We start from the raw sequence: 27,369 nt of genomic DNA, 5'->3' as shown, positions 1-27,369 counted from the left end.
GCACCTGAAGAATGTGCTTAAGTTATTAAGTTTTACAATCAATTCTAAAAAGGTTTACTGATACTGACATGACAGATGATCTTAATGGTAAAAAATTTATTTCAGGATATTTGTTCACTTTTGCAAGAGGAGCTGTGTTTTAGCAATCTAAGTTAAAGAAGTGTTACTTTGTCAACTACAGAGGTTGAGTATATTACAGCAATTAAAGTAGGTAAAGAAATGCTTTGGATGAAATATTTTCTTCTTGAATTATGGTTGAATCAGAAAGAGGATGTGGTGTTTTGTTATAGCTAAAATATTTTAGATTTGAGTAAGAATGCCATATACCATGCTAGAACAAAGCACATTGATATTAGGCATCGCTGGTTATGTTCAGTGATTGAGAAATAATAGATGCTGTTGAAGAAAGTCTATATTGATAAGAATGTAATAGATATGTTGACTAAGATACTTCTCAATGAAAAGCTTGAGCTTTGCAGTAACTTAATCGAAATGAGTTCCTTGACAAAGGTAAGTTTCAAATTAAACTGCTATAGTGATGAATCTCCTCTTAATGGGGCTAGAAAGGGAGATTGTTAAAAAAATGGGGTTTAGCCCCATGTAATTGGTTTTGGACCAATCAAAGGCCATGGGACTTGGTCTTTCTTTTATATAGAGCCCTAGCTATTTAATAAAAAAAAAGTGAGACTGTTTTAAAGCGGTGTCGTAAACCAAGAGAAGAAAGAAGAAAAGCCAAAAAAAAAAAAAAGAGTTGGTTGATCAGAAGTCGATCCATGTCTGATTAAGCTAAAATTTTATCAACAGATTTATAATTCAGAGTTTTATATTCTGAGTGGTGAAGATCGAGTTTAAAACTCTCTAAAAACAAATCTAAGGTATATTTGTTGAGTCACATATGTAGTGAGATTTCTCCAATTGTCTCTTTCTAATTGTTGATTAGTTCTAATTTTAGCTAGAGAAGAACTTTGTATATCAATTATTTGATAGTAAAATTTTTTTGGTGATCCATGATTTTTTCCTCTATACGTAAATCTTAGTGTGTTTTATTTTTTCTGCGTTATTGATTATTGATTGTTGTCTATTACTGTAGGTTTATTGCTATATATTGCTTATGCATTGCTGTGTTTATTGCTTTAGGCCCAACACATATAATTTTCAAACATTCCATCAAATTGAACTTAGTTCAAAGTTAGTGCAATTGTTTCCATTAAGAAGGCAATGGTTGTTGTACCTATAATGTCAATTTTTTTCTTAATCATTTTAGGTATCCTATATAGAATGTCAAGCTGGTAAAGGTTAATTCAGTAAGAGAAGTGCTTTATAATTTTGTAGGCCAAACTACTGAATTAATGAACTTGGTTACATGAACCCTGACCTAAACTTTCATGGAGTTTAATAATGTAATCATGCATTAATGGTTAGTGGATCTTTTACTCCATTGTACTTTCCTGCTAGGAATTTTTTTTTTTTTTGAAAAAACCCATTTGGTAAACAATGGACTCTTAAATTACATAGACGACAAGAAAGGTCTGGAGTTTTGGTTGGGGGGTGCAGAATATCAACCCAAAGACGAAAAATGCCTTTTTTGGGTTAGGTTTAGTGCCGGGTCACTCGGTGCCTATAATCACTTAGCCTCGTTCACTTAATTTTAAGAACAGCCATGTAGGACTCGCCATTGCCCCTCCATGCCAATATCAGTCATCTAGCAATGAGCCTGGTTACCCATATACTTGCATGGCAATAAATATAAGGAAAGATTCTGTTCAAGTATTTCACCTCCCCCCCCCCCCCCACCCCTTATATCGGCCAAGCTTAGCACATAAATTTTGATGAAAGTGAGATTTAATTTTAACTTCTTAATACGATTAATTATCTCAGCTAAGTTAATTAATTGCATCTTTAATTTGATTAAAATTAGTAAGACAACTTTGATTATGTGCCTCTAATTAGGGCTTGTTGAAAGTTAAGGCAAAACTCTCAAATGTTTACCTCTCTCTCTCTCTCTCTTCCTCATCACTTTCATATATCAGTCCATAAATTGAAGCATTAACTACGATTTGTCCTTGAATGTTTGGAATTATGACAACGTCCTTGTCATGTAATAAGGAACTCTCTCCAACTCTGTATGAAGGAAACCGCGGCTGTATGGTACTGCACTCGTTGGCAAGAAAACTAACGAAAGCAATATATATTAGCTTATATATCCCCATATAATTTTCAAAGCATAGTTTCATCGACTTGAATAAGGTAACCTCCCTAAGAGACAGACTCTGTGTCGTGTATGGTTGTATGTTCAAACGCCTTGGCCAATTTTGTGCTGGTCTATATTAAGCTTTCAATAGCACCTGATATAGTGGATGCGTAAGACTTCCTAATTAATTTAATTTAATAATAAAACAAATGACTTTCTAACGCGTTGGATAATGATCGACTTCTAATTAATTAATTTTCTTATTACATTTGATAAAGATGGTTTTATTAATAAAATTAGCAGATTGATGATTAATAATTCCTTGTAAATTATTAATATGGTGAAAAACATAAATTCCTCACCATAGACACCTAGATTTTAGGCTATAGTTATAGTCTCAAAGGCCCATATAATGTACGGTGAATGTAGCCCCATCTAGAAATTAGTATAATTATTATAAGCAGCCGTATTAATCGTCAAACTAAAGTTTTCGGGAAGAATAATGAGATGGGACGTAAGTACCATAAGCACGATTGTCTATCCCTTTCATATCTTCAATAATATCCCTCGCTTTTTCAAGCTGAATTATTGCAACCCTGTAAATTAAGTATAAACTACCGCTACTATAATTTAATTTAATTCAATCAAAAGAGGGGAAAAAAAAAGGGCAGAAAGCTGTCAGACAGAATTTTTTTGTAATTTTAATTTATGCTTAATCTTTTTTATTTTATTATTTATTTAATTAAAAAAATATTATTAACATAAATTCTTTTAAATTCATAATATTTAGGTGTCAATTTTAATTACATATCAATTAATTTAAAATATAATCGATTTTGACCAAAGTTTTTATAATTCTCAAATTTCTGCATATATTCTATAACGGATTGAATGATAAGGTCAAACGTTAGGCAAATTTTAAAAAGAAAAAAAAAAGAAAAAAGAAAATATGAGATGTGATTTGGTTTTGGTTTTTTTTTTTTTTTTTGGGGTTATATTTTTTCATATTTGGAGGGCCATACTCTAAATCAATTAAGCATTTAGTCAAACTATTAGAAAGGGAGATTAAGCATATAAAATGATAGCATAGTTAAAGAGTTTTGCAGAATAAAGAAAGAAAGAAAGAAAGAAAGAATATTGCCATGGGCTTTAATAATTGGTGATAATAGACCAGACGATGAAAAGCAAAATTCGGATAAGAGACGAACCATTGCTTGGCATGGGGGCTTAAAAATGGGGACCTTCAAAGGAAAATTGATGTGTAAAGTAAGGCCCAGCATATATATTATTTTGTACCAAACTGTCAAGACTTTGTCCCCACTACTATAGGGAGTCATACAATCGAAGTTATAAATGGCTATTTACCAACATAATTTGCATTCAATTTCACAATGAAGCATATAAACTTTCGCTTTTCATTGGAATATTAGTATGGGTTTGCTTTCAAGATTTATTGTTCAGATTATATACGTTTTATAAGCTTTGAAACTAAACGTGAATTAACTATGTATGGCTGATCGATCCCATAGAAAATATATATATGTATGTATATTAAAAAAAAAATAACGATAGCTTCATGATTTAATTAGAGTTAGCGTGTTGATTTTACAAGTGAAATTATTTTGAAAATACACTATTGATCTAAATTGAAATGCATGAAGACTTGTGTCATTTCGAAAGAATAATCTATTATTATTGTGAATTTAGGGCGAAAAAAATTGAGAAGAAACATAATATAATAATAAAATTTATATTTGATATATCATCAATATATATATTTTATACATTATTAATAAATTAAATGATAACATCTCATTTAATTCAATGATAATGTATAAAATTTATATACTGACAATTCATTAAATATAAATCCATAATAATATTTTCAAACTCATCTCCAGCAGATTGAGCATCGAAACGTGAGGGTGTGTCTGTGTTGCAGTTCTTGCTTCATGGGGATTCCATTTGGACAAAGTTCAATCCATATCTAGGGCATCACTTTGGGAGGGTCCCAAATTGACCAACATGTAAATACCCATGTCACACGTACACACGCACACACAAAGTTTCCACTTAGCCGCTCCAGAGGAAAAACAAAATTTTCATATATATTCTATTTTACATGCAAGCATCAGTATGACGATTCTGGCAAAAAATTTGCTTTGTTGCTGTATTAATCAAAAGCATGGTAAGATGTGAAATCGTGATGAAAATAAAAACGAATTTATTCATGCAATAACAAAGGAAGAGAAATTGATTAGAAAGATTACAGTGCTGATCGAATGGAATGGAAAAGGTGAAACTTGTGGGAATTTCTAAGTTCCCAAAAAGTTTTTCTCTTGGGTTTGTTTATGCAATTTGTCATACGATGGTCTGGATAAGAAAAGTGAAAGCTCCAGGCCTCTTCCCTCTTTAATCTTTATAGCTTCTTTTTTTTTTTTTTTTTCTCTCTATATATATCTTTAGAATCTCTTTCCAATATGGGTGGGGTTAGAAAGGACCTTGCCACATGATGATTTCACTCCTAAATTATCTCTTCTTAATAAAACATTGAATTTTTAATTTTATTGTTTAAAATTCAATAGAATAATCTCAAATAAATATATATGAAAGATTTAAATGAATTATATATACATTGCAAAACAAATCTAGAATTTTTATATCAAAACTAAATTTATCGTGATTGAAACAAGCTTATTTTACTGTGATTAAGTACTATGAAGAAGTGATCACGTGAAGCCTTCAATTGGTGGGGTAACAAAGGAAATTGAGTGGCTAACATAAATCATGTTATCTTTCATGCTTGATAGAGTGATATTGTTAGGCAATTATGACTGACAAGGCAGATGTAGACATATGTATGTTAAAAGTGAATTTAGCTATACAATGCAAAATGACATCTATCCTTCATTACATTTTTTTAAAAACAAACTCGTTGTTAATCTGGGGTGAAAAACTTTTTACAAAATTAAAAAATTGTCAAATCTGTATTTCTAGGTTCTAGCATTTATAATATCTGATAATCGAGGAGGAATTGCTTATTGATGTGGCAAAGGATTTTTAATTGCCAACCAACAGTTTCTTTCTTTGTTTGGGTAACCGCATACGGAGGCAGCGCCACCGATTGTGCATGTCATCAGCAGGATTTTCCCGATGCCAAGATTACAGCGACAAAAACTGTTCGGAATTTCACCATTTGGAGGCAACAACTATTTTTATCTGTTCACATTTAATGAACCACAAGTTGCAAACTCCGAGTAAAATCATAATTTGACTTTTTATTGTATCTCTCGATTTTCTAAATTTTTTAAGTTCATGCCCCTTGGCTTATGTATTACGCTTCAAATGTCATCTATCTTTGGTTATTGCAACCTGTTTCATGAATACTACTATTTACTATACTCAACAAAAGGGCAAAAAAAAATTAAATGAGAGTCACGCTACCTAAATGGTCAAACCTAGGCTGCCATTTGATAATTGATTAGTTTGAGAAGCCGAAATAGTGGAAACAAAGATTGTTCATTATTTGTTTTATTGATGAGTCATTGCAATTTTAAGAAGAGACTGTATATCCAATGAGAATTCCCGTAAATTGTTAAGCCATCGATCGGTTTCTAGAGCTGCCCCAAGCAATTAGTCGAATCATGTTTCATAAGTGAGCATTAGAAAGAAATGACTGATCGATGGTAGCTACAATTGCAAACAAATAATAATAACACACATGCATATATACTTTGCATGACAAATCAGACCTCATATTTAGGAGACCAGTGTGCATATAAATTTTTCCACTTTAATCTTCTTAATATAAGGTTGGATAAATTCGTATGGCATTATATATGAAAATAGTAAAAATAATTACTAATGTCAACTCTTGATTATTCACAGTCATGCATATAACAAATAATTAGATTTAAGATTGTGTTAACATAAACAATTGTTCTTTATTACTTTTGTTGAAATGTAAATGTGAAAAATACTTATAAACCAATTGGGACAGGAGAGGGAGACAAGGGTGCTTTGCAAATGGCAAGCAGGGATTAGTGTGGGTTTTGGGTGGTGAAAGCTGAGAAGCAATATTGAGAGGAAATTGGTGCGGCTATTCAAAGCATGCAGCATTAGCTTGGAGAAAATCATTGAATTGAACCGTGCAGGTTTTTGGATCGCTTCAAGACAGATTTTTGTTCGACTTGATTCCGACCCTTTAATATATATCCGAATTTAACTGTACAGAAAAAATTCGATCCAATCTTTTATTTTAAAAAATTAAATCCTATCAAATTAAAATAAATAAATAAATTCATTGATTACGAATTATTTTATCGTATCTGATCACACTCGCATCCTCCACTCGACAACACGGAGAGCAAGCTGGATATGGCAATCTCAACCCCCTGATTTACTAACTAAGAGATTGTGGCCACAAAATTTGTTTCGGGATTAAATGGACTTGTAATTGCATTTTGGTGATTTTTGTACGTATGTAAACAGAAATTTTCTTGCCAGAGTCCTGGCCCTCCTAAACTCAATGCAAGCTTCCTATGGGTCTCTGCGCCGGTCCATTTTAAATGTCGGTTCCGATCAATTAATTACTCTTTTTCATGAAAGAACTCATGTTAAGCTAGATCGGCCGCAAAATTTTTCTATAGGAAATTGAATTCCATTCTATTCGAATTTAAAGAAAACTAAAGAAGCTACGCGGCCTGGAATCGTAATATATATTTGCTATGACTACCATTTACCAAGGATTGCAATCGCAAATTCTTTGTCCAAGACATTGGATCGTTGGAGGAGAAAGAGGAGCCAGCTAAAATTGCACAAGATACAATTATACATGTGCCGACAACTCCAACGACAATTGCAATGGGCAACTAATTAACGTGCATTGGAAAATTATTATTATTTTTTTTTGGTTCTGATCAAAAAGAGATCAGGGTTAAGGCTTGGCTGTTTGACAAAGCTACTTCCAAATTGAGCAGCTTCTTTTAATTAGTTTGAGTGTGATTGTGAGAGAAGGCCAAGAAGTAAATTATGAAGTAAAGACCCCCTTTTCTTTTTTCTGGAAGATGATAATGGAAAAGCCTTGGATTGGGAGACTTGTCAGATGCTTGGCTTTTTATTTACATAACCATGTGAGAGTTGTTCGAAATGCCCGTGGCATGGCAGTGACAAATTGGCTTATGAATAATAATCATGCATATATATATATATATATGTATGTACGTATATGTCAAAGAGAGAGCATCTTTGTTTATGTGTGTCTAGTGTCTGTACCATGTTTGACATGAAATGTGGGTGCTGAGTATACCCTGTGAGTCTCTGCCCTACTGCACGCCGAAAAAGGAGCTGCAACATCTGGGCTGGGCAGGCTTCAAGGACTTCCAGAGATTATTTACTTGCTCTTCTGAGGCACATATAATCTTGAATGAGAGAGAAGTTATTGTGACAGGATTTGTTTCCCTCCTTGTGAGGGGATTTCATGTCAAGAGGTTCAATGTTTGTTGTTTAAATGCCATGTGGGTCTATAGCCCACTTGCTTTCCCCCAACATGGGATGCTTCAAGTTTATTAAGTTCCCTCATTTGTGGCTCAGTCTATGTCTTGGTTTTTTTCATTCTCATTTTACCCCATGGTCAAATAATAAACCTGATGCTCTCAATTATTTAAACCTAACTGCTATATATTGTTGACACATTCGGTATAAAATTTTCAATATACCAATGTTAAAACCTTAAGCATAAAATCACAACCTTAATTAAGCAATATTTCTGCTACAAAACTTGTTTCTTGCTTAAGAAGTTGTAACTGGTATATATATATATATAGCTCGAATAAGCACATGAAAAGTGCTTGGATTATATTTTAAAGTCTTTGCCATGGCAAAATCCAAGTGTTTTAGATATTTTTCTTTCATTATCTCTCTAATTACAAGCTATTATCATTATGCAGACCTCATTCCCACAACAATGACACAGTTCTTGTCTATGATTCCCAGGATTATTAATTACTTGATTATTTATTTAATTTTCTTATGCTCAAGTAACCTCCTTTAGGGAATCAAAAGGAAGTTGCAATCATCGTGCCACATGCAGATTCATCTGGCAGGAAAACTGTAATCAACCCTGCCAGGCTAACAGAAAACTGCAGCCCTGCATCGAAGACCTGAAATTGAAATATTTTTGAAGTCAGAGTTCTAGCAAATTCTGATCTCATATTATTTTATCGTGTAGAGTAGTTAGGCCAATGATGAGCTAGTTTACTGGTTTAGACTTGCTCAATTTTTCATAGAATATTGCGTTATTATTAGTTCATAATTATTAGTCAAATTAATAATGTCACTAACATGCTTCACTATTTTTTAATTAAGTAATAGCCTAGTTTGAATCTTGATTTGAACAAATTTTCTCTATTTCAGGATGAGTTGGCATTAATATTTAAACAGATTCACATGAAAATTTGGACAAACAGATCTTATTTATGTTACTGGCCGTATGTGATTTGAGAATATATATATATATATATTATAATGTAGGTTACAATCTATGATTATTCTTATTGAAACCTAAGTATTGACATTAATAATGCACTGTGTTTTCTTTCTATGGTAGAAAAGAAAAATCCAAACGTCATATTTAATACATGCTACCAAAAGTCTTACATGATTAGCATCTTCGATCGATACATATGGAGTTGATCGAAATTTGCAGACGAAAATCTGCTCCTTTTTCTACAGTTGTTGTTTTCATTAATTACTCCCCACTTTCTTTCTTGCAAATTGGAAAATGGGGTCTGTCTCTAACCTGTCTGCTTAAAGGTATAAGTTCATCGCACATCGTTTTCCATTTGATGAAACAACAATTGGTGGTGGCGAACAGCTGAGGATAATTTTTTTTCAATGTTTGTACCTGCAACAATCTGCTTGTTCCTTCATGATGGATCATCAGCACACACTTTGAATTTTATTTGGATTCATGTGGCCAGGAGAAGCTCTTCCATTACCATTTTCAAAGCAACTAAGCAAGGAGAGTTTTGGATTTTGTTAAAGATCCATTAGGCCATCACCTTGTATTTTATTTATCTTCATAAATATTATGATTACTCAAAGGAAAGCCTATTCGGATCTTATATGGTCAAACTGTAGGACGAGGGGCCATTGTCAAAGCATGACCGTTGATGGATTGTTGGTTTAATTTAATTGTAGGACCCTGGACCCATTATTTAAGGAGTGGGATCCACTTAGATTTGGAAGATAAGGATTATTTTGGAGTTAATGTTCCCGCCTCATACAGCTTGTTTATTCCTCTCACAAGTCACAGCCCTTAATAGTCAGCTCTTTTCTTAGCTGTTAAAGGGTACCCCCACCACCACAATTACACAGGTGACAGGACCCATTGCCCACATTATCTTCTCTGGTTAACAAGCACCCTGTTTTTTAGTGTGCAAAATTACAATTGTATCACCGCTTTATGAAAAGATCATTGACATTTTTAATGTAATTTTAGGCTCATTTAGAGGGGCAAATTCTGGTTTATGAGCTTCACAGCTTGTCAATGTCAGACATTAATGGCTCCTCAATGACTTACAGAGGATAAGATAATATGAACTGAGGAAGATAGGGGAAGGCGTTTAATTATTTGGAGGTATCGAAGACAGACATTCGAGAGGGGGGGCCCTCGTGCTAGTCACGTGCTCCCCTTCCTAAGACACGAGACAGCTGCCCAACAAATCACTCCTCTTCACACATCTCCCCCATCCATTCCACCTTTATTTATCCCTACATGAATTGCCACATTTTGTTTGATATCTTTGTTACAATTCTTGTCTTCTGCTAACCCTTATTTGATATCTTTGATTTATCTATTTTACACTGTCCGAACAAACTCGAAATAAAAGATCTCGACTTAATTAATCTAAACTCTAATCAAAAGTGCTCTTAGAACTTTTCCAGGCCATGTTTTTATGCAGAACTTAACTCAGCCTGTTTGTCTCCTAGTTAACTCTGAAAGCCCTGGAAGAAAATCAGTCCTTAGTCCTTGCTTTCTGGTGATATTTCAGAATTGTCTTTGGCTTGGAATCTAAAGATAGATATTTGAAGACCCTTTGATGGAATCCAATCAAACTGATTATCAAATGATTATTTTCAATACGATTTGTCCCATCAGATTATAGCCACCATCGAATTTGTGGGCATCTTTTTGACTTAAGGATACCTCCATCTCCATTCTTATTATCATTTTTTGAACAAAGGGAGTTTCTGAGACACATTAGCCAATAGCAGGAGAGAGAGTCTTTCATGGGCCTGATAGGCTTCCAGGGGCTAGCAGCCTAGTATATTCTCACAGCCACTATGATGTACAAAAAAACAATCTGCTAGAGGAAAGAAACCGAACCCTTTTCCACTACTAGTCTTTTCCAAGTTTTCTAGGGAAATTGAGTATTCAATCTTTATAAGCATGGAGCAGACCTAACTCCAAAAGGAGAAAAGATTAAAGCATAGTGCCATCTTTCCTCATTTACACGTGAAAACCTCTTTTCCTTAGCTTTATCTTTTTGCCTTGCTTTCAGCTCATTTCTGACCTGCTTTCTCACTTTGTTACATATAGTATGCGACTTTGAATTGAGTTTTTCCCGCCCTTCTTTTGTGGTTAGCATTTTTTAGTTTATTTTTCTATCTATTAGTAAGTTTTAGGATTGGAAAAGAATTTGTAAAGAATAGCACCTCAGTTTTGCAATTTTCATTAATATTTGAAATCCAAATTCTTAGATAGACGTTACTTAAAATTTTTTCTGAAGGATGTGATTGATTGAGCTTTGAGGGTTCCTTGGAACATAACTAAAGGTTTCCTTTTACCTTTGCTACCAACAAATAGTGGCATTCATGGCCTACAGATTTCAATTGCTGCATGTGCAGTCTACTCAATTGAAAGCTCTAAACTGATATCACCTCAACGTTGAGGGAATGCACTTAAAAATGGTTTTTCTATCTAAAATAATGAAAATAATTAGTGTTCAACATACATTTCTTCCAACTTCATTTTCCTTTTGTTTTTTTCCTCAGCTTTCCAATTTTCTGCCTCAATTCTCTTTCCACTATCATTTGCCTCCCTTTTTCTGATTGCACGAATGGGCTGGATAGTTTTGTGGCAGACATCACGGAACCCACACAAAACTGCACTGAAGATTTGGAAAGGTAAAGAGATTCCTGGCAAAGTCAGCATGAAAACTGCCTAGTGGATTCTCCCACCACAAGCATCTTTCATAATTTTGGATGGTTGCCCAATTAAGTTAATAAGGTATTCTTAAAATTGCATGGTTTAATATTATTATAGCAGAAAATTAGAAATATAAAGAAGCAAAAGGAAGTGGTATCAAATTTGAGGGCCTTTTGAAATGTAGAATTATTCCATTATCCAATACATACTTGCAAGTTAGTTCTAAACTAGCAAGTGATGAAATTGTTTTGTATCTGAGAAGGGCCTCAAAGGGGGCCATCTATTTGGAACTGGAGTTCTATTAAGAGCATTTGAATGTACTGTTCTAGTTGGGGCAACAACGGGAACTGGGTCAGACAAAGCCTTATTAAATCTGATCTAAAGGCTTTTGGATCTGATCTGGTATTTAATCTCAACAAGTGAAGCCCAGCGGAGTTGTGTTTACCAGGTCGGATTGAGCATGAAAGGTTAAGGGTTCCCACAACGCAAATTCCAATACGAGACCTGTTAAGATTCAGATCTTTGACGCGGGCCATTTGAGTTAGGTCCATGTTGAGTCACCCCACCCCAATATGAAAAGGACTAGGTTGGATGGTTGAGCTAAGCTCCTGTGACCTCATTTGCTTCAAATGTCTCTTATTCGGTCTTAAAGTAGCCATTTACGATCTACCTTTTATTTTTGTTTGTGTGACTGCCTTCAAATTAGCCAATTTATAATAGTAGAGTAGGAGAAGAAATTATTAGAAAGGGAATTATCAGTCATTGACTCTGTAAGACCATCTTCCAAGCTAATACCTTAGTTTAATTTCACACTGTCTTGTTGGGCTTCTTCCACACACCAAAATTTATACGATACAAGAGTCATAAGACAATAGAGGCCTAGGTTCCCGATGGTCAATACGGCTAACATTAGAAAATACTTATCAAGGCGGCTACTGTTTATGTTGTCACCAAACCATGCTCTGAAGATAAAAGCAAATAGTATTCCGAGGAAATTTCCAATACCCAAAGTACAATCCATGATTGATGGCTCGTAAAGTTTCTTAAGGTTCAGCTACATGGTTGAAAAACAAATCCCTGAGCCCCTCTTCAGCAAATCCACCCATAAGTCCCAGCAGTGTAAACTGAGGAGCTAACCAGAAGAAACTCATTGTTTCTTTTTTGATTAAATTCAATCTGTGAACCTCAACTTGCCAGGCCGCAATGCAGCTGAAAATAGAAAAAACCATCCCAAAACCGATTCTAACAAGTATAAAAGGCTGTCTCTTTGCTTTGCCCAGCCACTTTGGGATAAGTAACTGGAGAAGGAATGAAGCGATAAAGCTTACCAGGGACTTAAGTGTAATGAAAAGGCTAACAGGGACAATGAAGAGGCTGCCGATATTCTCATCCAAATTGTTGGCCTGCTGAATGAAGAAAGTTCTTCCTGTTGCTTCTACCAGACCACAAATAACAAAAGTTGTCCAAACAGGAACAATTGTTAAAAGGCTCTTCACTTGCTTCACTTGTGCAACTGTGCAAAGCCTCCCTGTAATCTCCTGTTCCTCTAATATCAGTTGAGATGACGATTCTACAATAGAAGCCTTGTCTAGCCACCTGCCAATTGCCATGCACGAAAAATTAACCTGTGTGTTTAGCTTATACGCTGCCTGTTCTATTTAATGAAACAATGGGGGAAGCGGGATAGAGTTCAAGCTTCAAAGAGGATCCTTTACCTGAAAAATGGAACGTTGGGCCACAAGAGGAGTTGATTACTATCGTTTTTGAAGTAACGATTAGCAGTATTCGGGTAAGCCAGATGCCGTTTCAAAATGGCTGCTTTAAAAACTTTATAAACGTTAGTAAGGAGACTGCCCGTTGGTTTCTTGCAGGAGTAAAATTTGATGCCAAGCAAGAACCACAGATAAGCTACACCCATCACTACTGATAAAGTTAAGACGATCCATCTCCAAGAACCAATGAATAAACCAAAAGAAGCTACAACGCCTAGAGACCAAGCAACACGCCACCAAAAATTTTTGCGGGCCTCAACATGTTCCTCATCTATTGGTTGCTTCTGCTTGGTGTCAGTTAACTGATCAGCAAGAAATGCTTTTAAAGGAGGATTTCTTCCTGCTTTGCCCACTGCTATAAGTAGCACCATCGGGTAGAATAATCGAACTTCTAATTCTGGAGTAAGCCAGGTGGGGACCCCAAGCAGAAGCAATCCCTGCAGGAAAAATGCTAGTTTTTTTTATTTATGAATAAACAGGCAAACAATCTCCTAACCAGGACCACATAAATAGGACCAGAAAATGATGAGAAAAAATATGAGACTTTCTCTGATATAGATAGCACTTATTAATAGTGTAAACAATCATTTTGAAATTACACAAGTATACCACTTGTTTTTTGAAAGGAGGATGACAGTGGCACACCTAATATATATATATATATATATATATATATATTAGGTGTACACATTTAATTGATCTTCCCTCTATATTTCTCTCCTGGTAGTCTATACATCCTGTGGATTTTTCAACAATGTTATAGGAATTGGGCCTTGCATTCATGCTGCCCCAAAGTTGCCACAGTGTATATTAGCCACTTCTTTTCTGCAATATAGTGTTATACTTGGGATTCTCCGTTGCATATTCCCTGTTTATTTTTTTCCTTGAAACTTGTGATAGTCCTTTTCAATGCGTTTTAACCAGTATTCACTTATCTTGTTTCATTTTCGAATCATCCACGTTTTAAAAGGGTTTTTTGGGATTGACAACCACACAAAGGATGTGACTTTTGGAGTAGACTTACTATGATAAACATAGCAGTGGTGTAAGCAATCACTTTAAAACGACATAAATAGGCATCAGAAATGTAAGATATGATAATAGCCATAATAGCTGATATGCCCTCTTCAACATTTACAACTGCTGCAGCTTGTCTTAAATTCGTATTCTTCCTCTTCTCCATGAAGTATGATATCAGGATGCGCATTACAGCATTTTCTGCCAAGCCATGGCTGAAAACCAAACCTGAAACTTATTACCAATAATGAAATGAGAATGAGAAGGCTAGAGACAAATAAGTAAACCCCATGCGATATGAACTCAAATTTCAAATTTGAACGAAGACCATATTTGGTTGTGGAAGTTTACCTGATATGAACAAAGCACCCCTGGAAAAGCTAATGTAATATCGTGCCCAATTGGTAACTACGTAACCAAGCTCGGAGAACAAATTTTGAGCAGCAGCTTTGCAGGCCTGCTCGTCTAAACTATTTCTCATTTTCTCTCCACTCTCAGTTCAGTTATTCCCAATTGGTTTGTTAATTTGTAGTTGGAGAATTTCTACATACAGAATACAAGAAGGAATTATATATTATGCCAAGTTAATATCAATAATGTCTTGTATGTTGTCCTTAAGTTGGGCAATCAAACATAAAGTTAGTGTTTGATTATAGACTTTTTAAGAAATGGAAAAAATGTTAGGGAAAATTTTTTCTTGATTTTGGTGTCAAGAAAAGCAGATTCCTTGGATATGATATGAACAACCAGAAACAAACGAAGGTAATTAGAACGTTTATTTGTGTACATAGAATAGCTGATCAGCCGCACAAAACGAAGGATCATGGTCCTACAAAGCTTTAAAAGGCAGAGATTAGCATTGGTGTGCAAACAAGCACTTAGCTATGGATAAAAAATCAACTAACATCCTAATTAAAATTTTTACTAATAAATGGTTTTATATAAAACAACGAGACATTGAATGAAGAATAAATTAGGACAATTATAATGTATTTTCTTCAATAATTTCCTTTCTGTTGAAGGTTTAATGTGGAACTGCAACATCTTAGATAGAAGTCCCACAGTAGATTGGTAAAAAAGTGAGATTATTTGCACCTCAAAAAAATTCTCAATATATCTTAAAAAAATTAATCAATAAAAAATTTATTTAAATATTTATTAATTAATTATTTTTTTATCATTTACATCATTTCTTAATAAGTTATCAAAAACAAAATTTTAAAAACTTTTTTAATGTACCAAAATTTTATTTTTAGAAACTTTTTAACTTTATTAAAAATTTATTTTTGAAAAATATTATAATTATTTGAAAACTTTAATGAAGTTTTAATATGTTGAAAAAGCTTTTGAATATTTATTTTTGAAAATTTATTTTTGAAATGCTGAAATCATTATCTTAAATCATGTGCTTAGACTTAAAATTTTAAATTTTTTAAATTAAATATAAAATAAAATAAATAAATAATTTATTTATAATTTTAAATTACCTAACATTAAATGAATGATTGAGGTTTGATTTAAAATTTAATTTTTAAGAGATTCAAGGTTTTCATGAAAAAAAAAAAAAAAAGGAGAGAGTTTGAAGTGTTAGGATTTTTTAATAAATGAATGTTTTGATTTTGAGTGTGAAAAGAAGAAAAAAATGAGTGTTAATTGGAGTGTGAAAAGAGAAAGTAGGGTATAAATAGCACTACTCCCGGTAAAATCCTGCATGTACAGAGGTCAACAAGTTCTTTTTCACTTTATATCTTAACAGATAGTCCGAGAAGGAAAGCGGTGTTTGCAATGAAGCATATTGGAGGTGTGAGACACACGCAGGCTTGCTTTTTATGATGATATTGACACTTGACGGCCCACGGTTTCCCAAAATAGCCAACACAAGATTTTGACCAGGTCTTCTATTGGTTTTGTTTTATTATATATGGCATTTCCCCTTAATGTTGCTACAGTAAACCCTTCAATCTCGTTTTGGTTATTCTTTCAACTTCAAGATTCCTGCTTAATTTTCAGCCATGGGTATTAGATAGGAAGGTTGGGCTATCAAGTCAGTACTAACTACAAAGTTTATGAATAAATCAAAAGGAAGCCTCTTGCAGCAGGGAAGCACATATCAGCTTAGACATGTTGAAGTTTGCAGCTAGTCTCCTGAGTCCCTCCTTGATTAAGCAAAGGGGATTGTTTTCATTGAAAGTTAGAAATTAAAAGTGAAGCAACTGTTCCTAGCGAGTTGCTCTATCAGATTAGATCCAAAATAAACTGCCTCTACACAACTAGGAGAATGAGCAAATCAGTTCAATAGGCAAATGAAGATGACATTTTAGTATAATCAATCTAATTATTTAAATTGATTTTTTTTCTGAGGAAATGAATTGAAATTGTTGTTGAACTTAGGTATTTTTCTATTCAAAGATTTCCTGTTTGCATTTTGAATAGTTGAAATTTAATTTATTCAAAATTTATGAAATTCCATAAGAACTAATTTTCTTTTACTCTTCAAATGTATGGTAGTACAAGCCACAAGTGGTTCCATGTGATTATTTGTAGCTCAAAAAAAATATTCCAAAGATCAAGCCCAACCCTTTAGCCCAGAATGTTGTGGATCCATCTCGGAATACATGCACAGAAGTAATGCAGAAAAAGCCTTTCCTAATGGGCCTTTGTTGACCCTAGAGCGCAATGTTCCGGCTTTGATCAAGAAGCCCTTGGGCTAGCCTAGCCTCCGCAACGTAAATGAATTTTAAGTTACTCGACATCTGGGCGGCAAAAGTCGGTCGACGCGATCGTAAATTTGGTGACTAGAATTTGGAGTCTGTGATCGGGCGGCTCTGATTCAGTTAAATGAGGGCAACACCAGGGCCATACCAGCCACTTTTTTCATCCATGATATGTCGGTCCTATTGATGCAGGCTCAGACTTGAAAAAAAAAAAAAAAAAAAGGAAAAAGAGGTAAAAGCATTTTTTTACTCGATCAATAGGTTGGACCAAAGCCATTATCACAAATTATTTAGTTCTGAGGAGATGTATAATTGTCTTTTGACAATAAGCACTCACAAAAGTGCTTTTGCTTATGGAAAGTAATTTACAGTTGCTGATATTGTAAAACTAATAGACACTCAATCCTTGTAAAATCAGAAAGGTTATATATATACATAAAAGTATACTTACATTTAATGCATAATTAATTTTTTTATATCAATTTTTTTTTTAATTTTTAAAATATCGTAACAAAATAATTATGTGTACATATATGTATATTTTTTATGTGTATATAATATTATCCGGTAGAATATGTCTATTCTCGAGTTACATACCCTGTTCCTCCCAAGTTCCAACCCTCATATTTAATTGTATTTGCTAAGAAAGCAAATTAACAGGTCTTCTAGACTAAAAATTGCAATGAAAACAATATTGGTTGTGGCATATATATTCTGCTCTTGTGAATACATTAAATAATATATATATATATATATAGTTTCATAATTGCTGGTGAAATCTCTTATTCGTAGCCATGGCAGCCCATGCTAGCTTTTGCTTCTTATTCTTCTTATTTCCTTGAATTGTGGATTATGCGGTTTGCTTCTACTATAAAAACAAAAGCACAGAACAATTTACATAACCTATTAGCTAGTAAATTTTTTTTTTACATAATTTAGCATGGAAATCAAACCTCACATTTCACGAGGAATTAATGATCAATCCAAAGTTCTATATGCAGTAATCTCATTTAAGTATCATCACCTTATCAATTATCATGCATTTTGATCAAAGCATTTTACACTAATATGATAAGCTAATTAATAAGTTGTTTTACAAGCAAGTAGACTTACAGACAAGAAATACCTTGCGCATCGAGTGTCCAACACTGAGAAACAAAATCATTTCAAATCTTTAGTGATTGATTCCATCAAAATTTGTGGACGGTTTTTGGAGAAAAAGGCTTCAGACTTTTATTAAAAGTTAAGAATAAAAGCAAGGTCTATATTTAAGTGAAGTGAAAATTACCCATGAGAAAGACAAGGTCACCCAAAATCTTTGCATGATATCCAGCAAAAGAAGCTGCTTTTTTAAGGTGTGTGGATTATGGAGTGGTCGGTCACATGTCACCACAGTGAAAAGTTCATTTTCCTCTCAATCAATGAGAGAACTCCAGAGAATTCAGCTTACACTCCCTCAATCTTTGTCCTAAAGTCACGCTACGAATACCCCACCCCTCACTTCCAAAGCTATGCCCATGATTTGTGAGTACGCTGTTTGATCCATTTCGCTCTTATAAAAAAGCCTGAAGAAATAAAAGAGTAGCATAGAGAGAAGTGAACAAATTAACTTCCTCAGTTTTCTTCACTGAGCAAGAAAATGGAAGGGCAAAATGAAGATGTTAGGTCGGGAGCAAATAAGTACAAGGAGAGGCAGCCTATAGGAACAGCTGCTCAAAGTCAAGATGCCAAAGATTACAAGGAACCACCTGCAGCACAACTTTTTGAGCCTGGCGAGTTATCCTCGTGGTCATTTTACAGGGCTGGCATAGCAGAATTCGTGGCCACTCTCTTGTTTCTTTACATCACAGTTTTAACTGTAATGGGTATCGGCAAATCTTCAAGCAAGTGTTCAACTGTAGGAATTCAGGGCATTGCTTGGGCTTTTGGTGGCATGATCTTTGCCCTTGTCTACTGCACTGCTGGCATTTCAGGTATAATACAAATGACTACATGAGTTAAATCTTGGAAATTGTAAGTTTCAATATGGATAAGTAAGCACTAATTGCTTTTAATGGTGGCTGGTGGCGCAGGGGGTCACATTAACCCAGCAGTGACTTTTGGACTGTTGTTGGCGAGGAAGTTGTCACTGACCAGAGCAGTCTTTACATGATAATGCAATGTCTTGGAGCGATATGTGGCGCTGCTGTCATAAAAAGCTTCCAAAAGACCCAGTATGAAAGGCTAGGGGGTGGTGCAAACACGGTTAGCTCAGGATATAGCAATAGTAGTGGCCTTGGAGCTGAGATTGTTGGTACCTTTGTTCTTGTCTATACTGTCTTCTCTGCCACTGATGCTAAGCGTAATGCACGAGACTCCCATGTTCCTGTAAGCAAAATTACAGTTTCGCTAGCTTTCTTTTCCGTTTCGAAGTGTTGTAGCTCTTCATTGTTGCCATTTGAAGACTTGATTTTGGTTAATTTGAATGAATATCAGATCTTGGCACCGCTGCCTATTGGGTTCGCGGTGTTCCTGGTACATTTGGCAACAATTCCAATTACAGGAACAGGAATTAATCCAGCTAGGAGTCTTGGCGCAGCTCTTATTTACAATAAGGACCAAGCATGGGATGACCATGTGAGTCTTCCCAAGTTCCCTTTTTTCTTTTCTTTTTACTAGCTCAAGAACCAGATAACTGCATATTAGTTAAAAACAATTAAGGAAACGTGTATAAGAGATCAAAATTTGATTACAAAGGTTCTTCTCTAATGCTAAATCCTCTTTGGATGCAGTGGATATTCTGGATAGGACCCTTCATTGGAGCAGCCCTAGCAGCTTTATACCACCAAATAGTGATCAGGGCCATCCCTTTCAAGTCCAAATAAGCGACTGATCATGGAAACAGTGCTGATGAGTGAACAATTCAGTCCACGATGAAATGTTCGTCTCCATTTTCCTTTTCTCCTCCTATAATCTTTTTTTTCTTTCCTGGATGTAATTGGTCAATAGTGTCAAGGAATGGCGATTATTAGTACTGCTTGTTCCATGCCAGTGAATTTTAGCTGTAACTGATTCTCTCATTCTGAATCTATTGATCCATTAAAAAGTTTTCGACTATTCTAAATAAAATCATGATTGGAATAATTTACTCCACCACTCGATGTATGACTACATGAGCTGAGTTTCTAACAAAATAAGAAGAAATAAGAGAGATAAAAGTGCATTAATAAGAGAGATCCGAGCCTACTATAAACCGAGAGGAACTTGTAATCTTATACGGGCTACATCTATTGCAGCCAATTTATGCCCATTCTTGGGCCAAAACGTTCAAAGAGAAATCCTATTGGCGACCATAGTTTTAGAACCAAATAATCGGTTGTTTTAATTATGATCAATTGTATATTGAAAATGCTATGGGAGAAAAGAACCAAAGCCGATTTGTTAGGTAAGACATAACGCAAAAAGGTATGTGCCCTTGAGTACCTCCATGCTATGCCCATAATAGACTGACACAACAACTAATATCAGAGCTTCATTGACGCTTGGAATGTGACTTGTATATATAATATAATAGAGATATTATCAAATATATTGGTAATAAAATTTTTAAATGCAAATTAACAATATGATATGTTTTTTTTTTTAAACTATATTAAATAAATTAAATAAATAATATATCAATATCTTAATCTTGCTTGTAAAATTATAAAATTATAATGCATCAAATAATTTATCTATATAATATACCTAAATAAAAAAAAATTAATGAAAAAGGACTTTTCTCAGCTAGACCGCTTTGTTGGTTGTGAAAAGTCTAAACCTTTCAATTTTAGTTTTGCCATATATCGGTCCAAAAACTAAATTATTTTTTGGACTGTTTTGCCACTTTGTCGTATAAAACCATTACAACCACAATTATTTAATTACATGCAACGCACATGTTGAGTATCACTTCGATGAACAAATTCAGGTGGCTTAACCTAACTAAATTCATGACCCTTCGCTCTCTACGAGCATTTCTTCATCTGCAAGCGTTTTAGATTTGTCAAGCGACGTCGTTCGAATATCATTTTGGCTTTTGAAATTTGTCTTTTCTTTTTGTACTTTCTTTGACCTCTGTTATGCCTTTCGGTCAATGACAATGTTCGTTGTGCCTAAAAATTGATTCAAAAAATAATAACACGAGACATGCTTTTATACTCAAATTCATGGAAAATGCTAGAGTTGCATGTATTGGTAGGCAGCGTTCTAATTGGGCAACAGTCATGCGATTAATATGTTTGGGATTTTTTTTTCGTACTTCTTCAACCTTTCTGCATTTATTGTCATTGAAATTAAATGAGATAAAAAATCATGATTAATTTTCCTAACTACTAAGCATGCTTAATTAATAACTTTCCTCAAATCTCATACAATTAATTAATCAACTAATCAATTCTTTCTCCAATTGACAAAAATAGTGGGAAAAAAAAAATAAAAAAAAACTTGGTGAGTTTGCAAGAGTCGTTGGGAGCGGCTTAATAAATGTGGAAGGAAGAAAAGCCCAAACCTTTCCTACCTTTCAACAACAAAATCCTGCCTTAAATTTTCTTTTAAAATGAAATTGGACCTGACTCTTGAGCTTTTCCTGATTAATCTGGTTTTAATTGTTCTTAGGTAAACTCTTTCTTATCAGCCAAGAGATGGGAAAAGGAGAGTGAGATTTTGGTTGATGTTCATATCTACCCTTTAGAATTTTGATTTATTAAAGTTTTCAATGTCTTTCACTTCCATAACAAGTTTTAAGAGAAATGTGATAAATTATTTTAAAGTTTTGTTTAATTTTTTTTATCGATTCAAATAAATTTTTTATAATAAATTTATGAAAAATTATATTTTACCACTTATTAACGAATTCAAACCTAATAAAATAAAGGAAACATTATTTTCGCCGCTTAAACTGATCGATAAGAGCAGAAAATTTTTGATCTAAAATAAAGGAAAAGCCCATTTGTCTAGCCTTTTGCTTTGATTAAAGTCAAGCAAATATTAAGCCTTTAAGCTACCTCCAGCTGGTTCAACTGCTCAAGCCCCTTCCAACTGTTTTTTCCTTAGATTTATTGAATTCAACGTCTTACCTTAAAATCTTATCTAATTTTTTTTATGTATATAAAATTTGATAATTTAAAATATGATATGATGATATAATATAAAAATAATATAAAAAAATGAAGATAATATAGTTTTAAATTTAAAAAAAAACTATATATATGAATTTAATAAACTTGAAAAAATATTTTTTATATTTTTATGTCTACACAAATTATAAAACATAATTTTTATATAAAATATGATACGAATATATAAATTGTTAGTATTTTATTCAATATAAATACATAAATTATCAAATTTTAGGTCTTGCAACATCCCATAGATTTTTTGTAACAATTTATTTAAGACAAAAATAATTTAACAACATCAAAATCACTTCATAAGCATAATTTGCATAAATTTTGCACAAAAATTAATTTTTTTTTTTTATAAATGTGAACAATAGAATAATTCAATCCATGTCAAGCATATGTGGACAAGAATGAATATTTTTTTTTCTTAGACTATATCATAAATTCACATGCTAGCTAGTTATTGGTCACTTTCTGCTCACCCATCCCTTCTATGTTACACAAAGTCATCGTATCAAAATTAATGTTTCTACTTTTTTGTATTGGAGGCTTTCAAAATTTAATTTTTTATAATTAAAATTAAAATTTTAACATTTTATCAATAGATCATATTGTGCAATAAATTATTATGACAAACTCGTTCTAAGTGATCAAAATTCATGGCAAATCAAGAAAGCTTTTATAAATGTATTATCGAATTACCATAACCCAAAATTAGTAAAGAGAGATCTAACTTTCCAACACAATGTGATTATTCGGACCTAATTTTGGTACACCATCACTTGACTTAGCAGTACTTATACTTGATTTAAGCAAATGGGAAGTCTTAACCTTGTATCAGATTAAAAAAAAAGTAACGTCTCATTTGGATAGCATCCAAATGTGTTTTGGCTCTCAATTGCACCACATGATATATTTGGGGTAGCGCTGTTGCAATCGATTAATATAAAATTTTAAAAATGTAAAAATTTTTAATTATAACAGTCTATTGTTATACTCAATATCATTTGTCATTATTATATTTGAATATAAATATATATCTTTACCTTTAATTTCATCATTATAATATTTAATTTCATCATTATTTTTAATTTTATCGAAACCAATTAATTATACATCTAAATAAACTCTAAAATAATAATGTTAGCTGCTTCTTGAAGCTAGAGCAAATCACTAGTAACCAAGAAATTAATTAAAAAACTTAATTATTAATGAGGTATAATTACTAGTAACCAAGAAATTATAGAGCAAGTAGCACACAAAAAAGGGTGTTTAACTTTAACTTGAGCTAAGGAGAGCTTTAAGAAAGCGGCGTGGTCGGCATCAAGAAACTAAAAAGTAGGCTAATTGAATGAAATGTAGGTGTTGGTATCGACCTCCAACTACTTGGCCCCTCTTCACAACTGCCCAAATTTATAAGTAAAAAAATAGAAGAAAAAATTGTTTATCTTGCAATAGATGATACCTCATTAATAATTAAGTTTTTTAAAAAATTAAATTTTTATATAATATTTAAAAAATTAATATTTATTTATTAATAAAATGATATTATCTGATTCATCGATAATTTATAACATTTATATATTAATAATGTACTAAATATAAATTTACTGTTAATAACTTTCTTAATTAATAATTTTTAATTAAAAACTACAGCCTTTTCTTATCCTTTTCTCTGTCTCAACCACATTGTTTTTTCATGCTACATAAAGCCAACAAACAGCTTCAACAATATCATTGCCAATTGCAATCTTTCTCCACTCCTTTTAAATCCCCATCTTACCTCTTCTCTCTCTTGGTAAGTTACATAAAACTTAGAAAACATTAACATCTCCCTCTGCCTTCTCTTCCATATGGTCATGGGGGCTCACCGTCGTTTCGAACCAATTTCGAAATGTAGCAGCGAGGGAAGATCAAATCAGACGGTGGCTGCAGATTTAGATGGAACCCTTCTTGTGTCACGAAGTGCTTTCCCTTATTTCATGCTTATTGCTCTTGAAGCTGGCAGCCTTATAAGAGCATTTGTTCTCTTAGCATCGGTTCCATTTGTGTATTTTACGTATTTGTTCATCTCGGAATCTGTGGCCATTAATACCTTCATTTTCATCGCCTTTACCGGGTTAAAAATGAGAGACATTGAGCTCGTTTCAAGGTCTGTCTTGCCAAAGTTTTATGCTGAGGATGTTCATCCAGAAACCTGGAGAGTTTTTAGCTCCTTCGGCAAAAGATACATTATTACAGCAAATCCTAGAATCATGGTAGAACCATTTGTCAAGTCATTTTTAGGAGCTGACAAGGTTATTGGAACAGAGCTGGAAGTGACAAAATCAGGCAGGGCAACTGGGTTTACCATTAAACCAGGAGTTCTCGTTGGAGAACACAAAAGGGCGGCCGTCTTGAAGGAATTTGGCACAAATTTGCCAGATTTGGGCCTTGGAGACAGAGAAACAGACCATGATTTCATGTCATTATGCAAGGTTCAGTATCACTAACTAACCTTGATTCCTTTCTCTTTTCTTCTTCCACATTTTCCTTTTTCACTGTTATAATTGGACTTTACAAGTTGTTTCTTCACTTAATATAGGTTCCTTAAACATAATTTGATTAACTTTGTCTTTACAAATGCAATAGGGTTGGCGAGACGTTTGTGATACATAATGTTTTTTGTTTGATATGTCTCCTGTGTCTCTCCCCGCGTTTGAGGGCTGCTACCTTTTATAGTTACAAATTTAAATTTCAATAGTCCACAGGGTTCCCTACTTGTAATTTTCACGTTTAGATTTTACCCAACGCCCAACGGCTTCCAAATCCTGAACCCCTTTTTCCCTCTAGCTTTTTCCTAAATGTCTTTAATTTTGTTACACTACTCACTCGTGAAAACATTATCAAATCCAAGCTGCAATTGTCAGGCCACTTCTACTCAAACACAACTTTTTCGTCCCCTAACCACTCTTCGTATTTCACTTTAGTTTCTATCTTGATCGTCTCCTTTTTGTTGAAACTTTCCTGACCATGGTTGCAGCAGCACCATGCTCGTGATTCATTTATTTTTCATAAAATTTGTAATGTTGCCCACGTGGAGCCTACTCCAATTTAAATGCCTTAATTATAAAAACCTAAAAAGGAAGTCTTTACATGAACATAACATGTTGCCATAAATATAGTATTGACTCTATCCACTCCGTTTTTGTAATAAAACAAAGGTTAACTACCCATATGCGTGATGCTAGTTTTACATGTTTTTACCCACCAAAGAAATACTTTTAAAATACTCATTTTTGTGGACTTCTTATGTGTAGCTCTTAATTTGTTCTTGAGTGGCAAAGTTGATATTACGTGTATATAAAGCATAAATTAAAAATAATTCATGGGTTCGTAATCGTTTAAATGAATTGCTGGGAATTTTTACATTGATTTTTTGTACGTGCAGGAAGGATACATGGTGCCAAGAACCAAATGCGATCCATTACCAAGAAACAAGCTTCTAAGCCCTATCATATTTCATGAAGGACGCCTGGTCCAAAGACCTACCCCCTTGGCTGCCCTCTTGACCTTACTGTGGCTTCCTATTGGCTTCATCCTCTCCCTATTAAGGGTCTATCTCAACATCCCTTTGCCAGAACGAATTGCCCGATACAATTACAAGATCCTGGGAATCAAACTGATTGTTAAGGGTACCCCTCCACCCGCACCTAAGAAAGGCCAAAGTGGAGTCCTCTTTGTTTGTAACCATAGAACAGTCTTAGACCCAGTTGTGACAGCGGTTGCCTTGGGCAGAAAAATTAGTTGTGTTACTTATAGTATTAGCAAATTCACAGAAATTATTTCCCCCATTAGAGCTGTTGCATTATCAAGAGAAAGGGAGAAAGATGCAGCTAACATCAAGCGCCTTCTCCAAGAAGGTGACTTGGTAATATGTCCCGAAGGGACAACCTGCCGAGAACCATTTCTGCTGAGATTCAGTGCACTGTTTGCTGAACTCACAGACAGAATTGTGCCGGTCGCAATCAACACAAAACAAACAGTTTTTCACGGAACAACTGTTCGAGGGCACAAATTGTTGGATCCTTACTTCGTTTTCATGAACCCAATGCCAACTTATGAGATCACCTTCTTGAACCAGCTGCCTACAGAGCTCACTTGCAAAGGTGGAAAATCAGCCATTGAAGTTGCAAATTACATACAAAGGGTGCTGGCGGGGACATTGGGGTTCGAGTGCACTAACTTGACCAGGAAGGACAAGTATGCTATGCTTGCAGGAACAGATGGTCGTGTTCCATCCAAGAAGGAAAAAGAACATGAAAAGGAAAAGGCTTAAGGAAAAAGGATCAGAATTCAGAAACAAATTAATTTATATTAATTTGTCTATTGTTTTTCATTATGTTAAAACTTTGTCTTAACAAATAAAAATTGATTGTGATGTTAATTATAAAAATAACAACTATGTATATTTTGTCACTATTTTGATACATACAAATCTTTACTGTGTTAGGGCAAATGTCCAACGGCAATGGCTTCTGCTACCCTATATGCATCTTCATTCTTCAGGGATATCAACATTTTTTACCTTTGGTGGTGCTGGCGATATGATGAATTAATGATAGGGATATGACGCCTTGCTTTGTGGCCCTAAGGGTTGGTTTCATACGATGTGGACCTATCAGAGATTGGTCCATAGCCAGTAATGCCGCATTCATCCGAGTCATATGAGTGTTGCTGCTGTTGTTGTTTAATTTCAAGAAAAATCTCAAATGGAGGAAAATTGAAACATACTCACTAATTAATCGGTAATAATCATAAAGTTAAATATGAATAGTAATGAAAATAATCTCTCTATAATTAGTAAGTAGTCCCCTGACAAAAATATTTCTTTACTTTTCTCTCATTGATAATTAAAGAAAGTTATAGGTAACCAAAGCATGGCTGTTGGCTGTCTAGTTAGTTAGTGAACTGATAGAATTCAATGCATTTGTGTCAATGAAATTTATTAAGCATTTGTATTTTTCATTTTTTAAAAGTGGAGTTGAAATTGTAAATGCTAAGATTTGAATATCATTATTTTTGGATATGCTTTGTTTAGAGTATATGAATTAACTGAAAAAACATCAAATTCATTAATAATTTGTATTGACTGTATAGGTGAAATGTAATAAACTCGTTTCTTTTTTATTTTTAATGGACCAACCTCAATTCAAGTTGATAGAAAATAATACTACCCGCTTTTTCACCTTTATTTTCCTTTTTGATAGGGGGTGAGATGCTTTAATAATAAACTAGTTTACATAATAATTTTTCTGACTCAGTGGCAGCTTGATGGGAAAGG

At 33.8% G+C, this 27,369-nt stretch overlaps 2 protein-coding genes and 1 pseudogene across 3 annotated transcripts; 2 read left to right on the top strand and 1 right to left on the bottom strand.

The window, feature by feature from the left end:
• Positions 1-12,181: 12,181 nt before the first annotated feature.
• On the bottom strand, positions 12,182-13,657 carry LOC111294933 (protein NRT1/ PTR FAMILY 5.6-like). The gene is made up of 2 exons (XM_022888239.2): positions 13,118-13,657; positions 12,182-12,998 (listed from the first exon to the last, which is right to left on the bottom strand). The coding sequence occupies exons 1-2, from the start codon at positions 13,543-13,545 to the stop codon at positions 12,446-12,448; spliced, it is 981 nt and encodes a 326-aa protein (XP_022743974.2). The 5' UTR covers positions 13,546-13,657; the 3' UTR covers positions 12,182-12,445.
• A 4,781-nt stretch (positions 13,658-18,438) lies between these two features.
• On the top strand, positions 18,439-19,919 carry LOC111294541 (aquaporin PIP1-2-like; annotated as a pseudogene). The gene is made up of 3 exons (XR_016327877.1): positions 18,439-18,878; positions 18,978-19,521; positions 19,677-19,919. The product of XR_016327877.1 is annotated as an aquaporin PIP1-2-like (transcript).
• Positions 19,920-23,779: 3,860 nt separating this feature from the next.
• LOC111294950 (glycerol-3-phosphate 2-O-acyltransferase 6-like) lies at positions 23,780-26,514 on the top strand. Its single transcript, XM_022888253.2, has 2 exons — positions 23,780-24,523; positions 25,477-26,514. The coding sequence occupies exons 1-2, from the start codon at positions 23,900-23,902 to the stop codon at positions 26,362-26,364; spliced, it is 1,512 nt and encodes a 503-aa protein (XP_022743988.2). The 5' UTR covers positions 23,780-23,899; the 3' UTR covers positions 26,365-26,514.
• The last annotated feature ends 855 nt before the right edge of the window (positions 26,515-27,369 follow it).

This window comes from Durio zibethinus, chromosome 14 (genome assembly GCF_047325235.1).
Source record: "Durio zibethinus cultivar Kanyao isolate XHJ-2024 chromosome 14, ASM4732523v1, whole genome shotgun sequence".
In the NCBI taxonomy this organism is placed as follows: Eukaryota; Viridiplantae; Streptophyta; class Magnoliopsida; order Malvales; family Malvaceae; genus Durio; species Durio zibethinus.
Note: the sequence above shows the minus strand (reverse complement) of the source record. Positions and strands in the feature narration are given on the sequence as shown.

Coding starts and splice junctions, on each gene's coding strand:
- LOC111294933 (XM_022888239.2), bottom strand. CDS start 13,545: ATGGTGCTACTTATAGCAGTGGGCAAAGCAGGAAGAAATCCTCCTTTA. Junction 12,999..13,117: donor CCCAACGTTCCATTTTTCAG/GTAAAGGATCCT, acceptor GGCAATTGGCAG/GTGGCTAGACAAGGCTTCTA.
- LOC111294950 (XM_022888253.2), top strand. CDS start 23,900: ATGGTCATGGGGGCTCACCGTCGTTTCGAACCAATTTCGAAATGTAGC. Junction 24,524..25,476: donor ATTTCATGTCATTATGCAAG/GTTCAGTATCAC, acceptor TTGTACGTGCAG/GAAGGATACATGGTGCCAAG.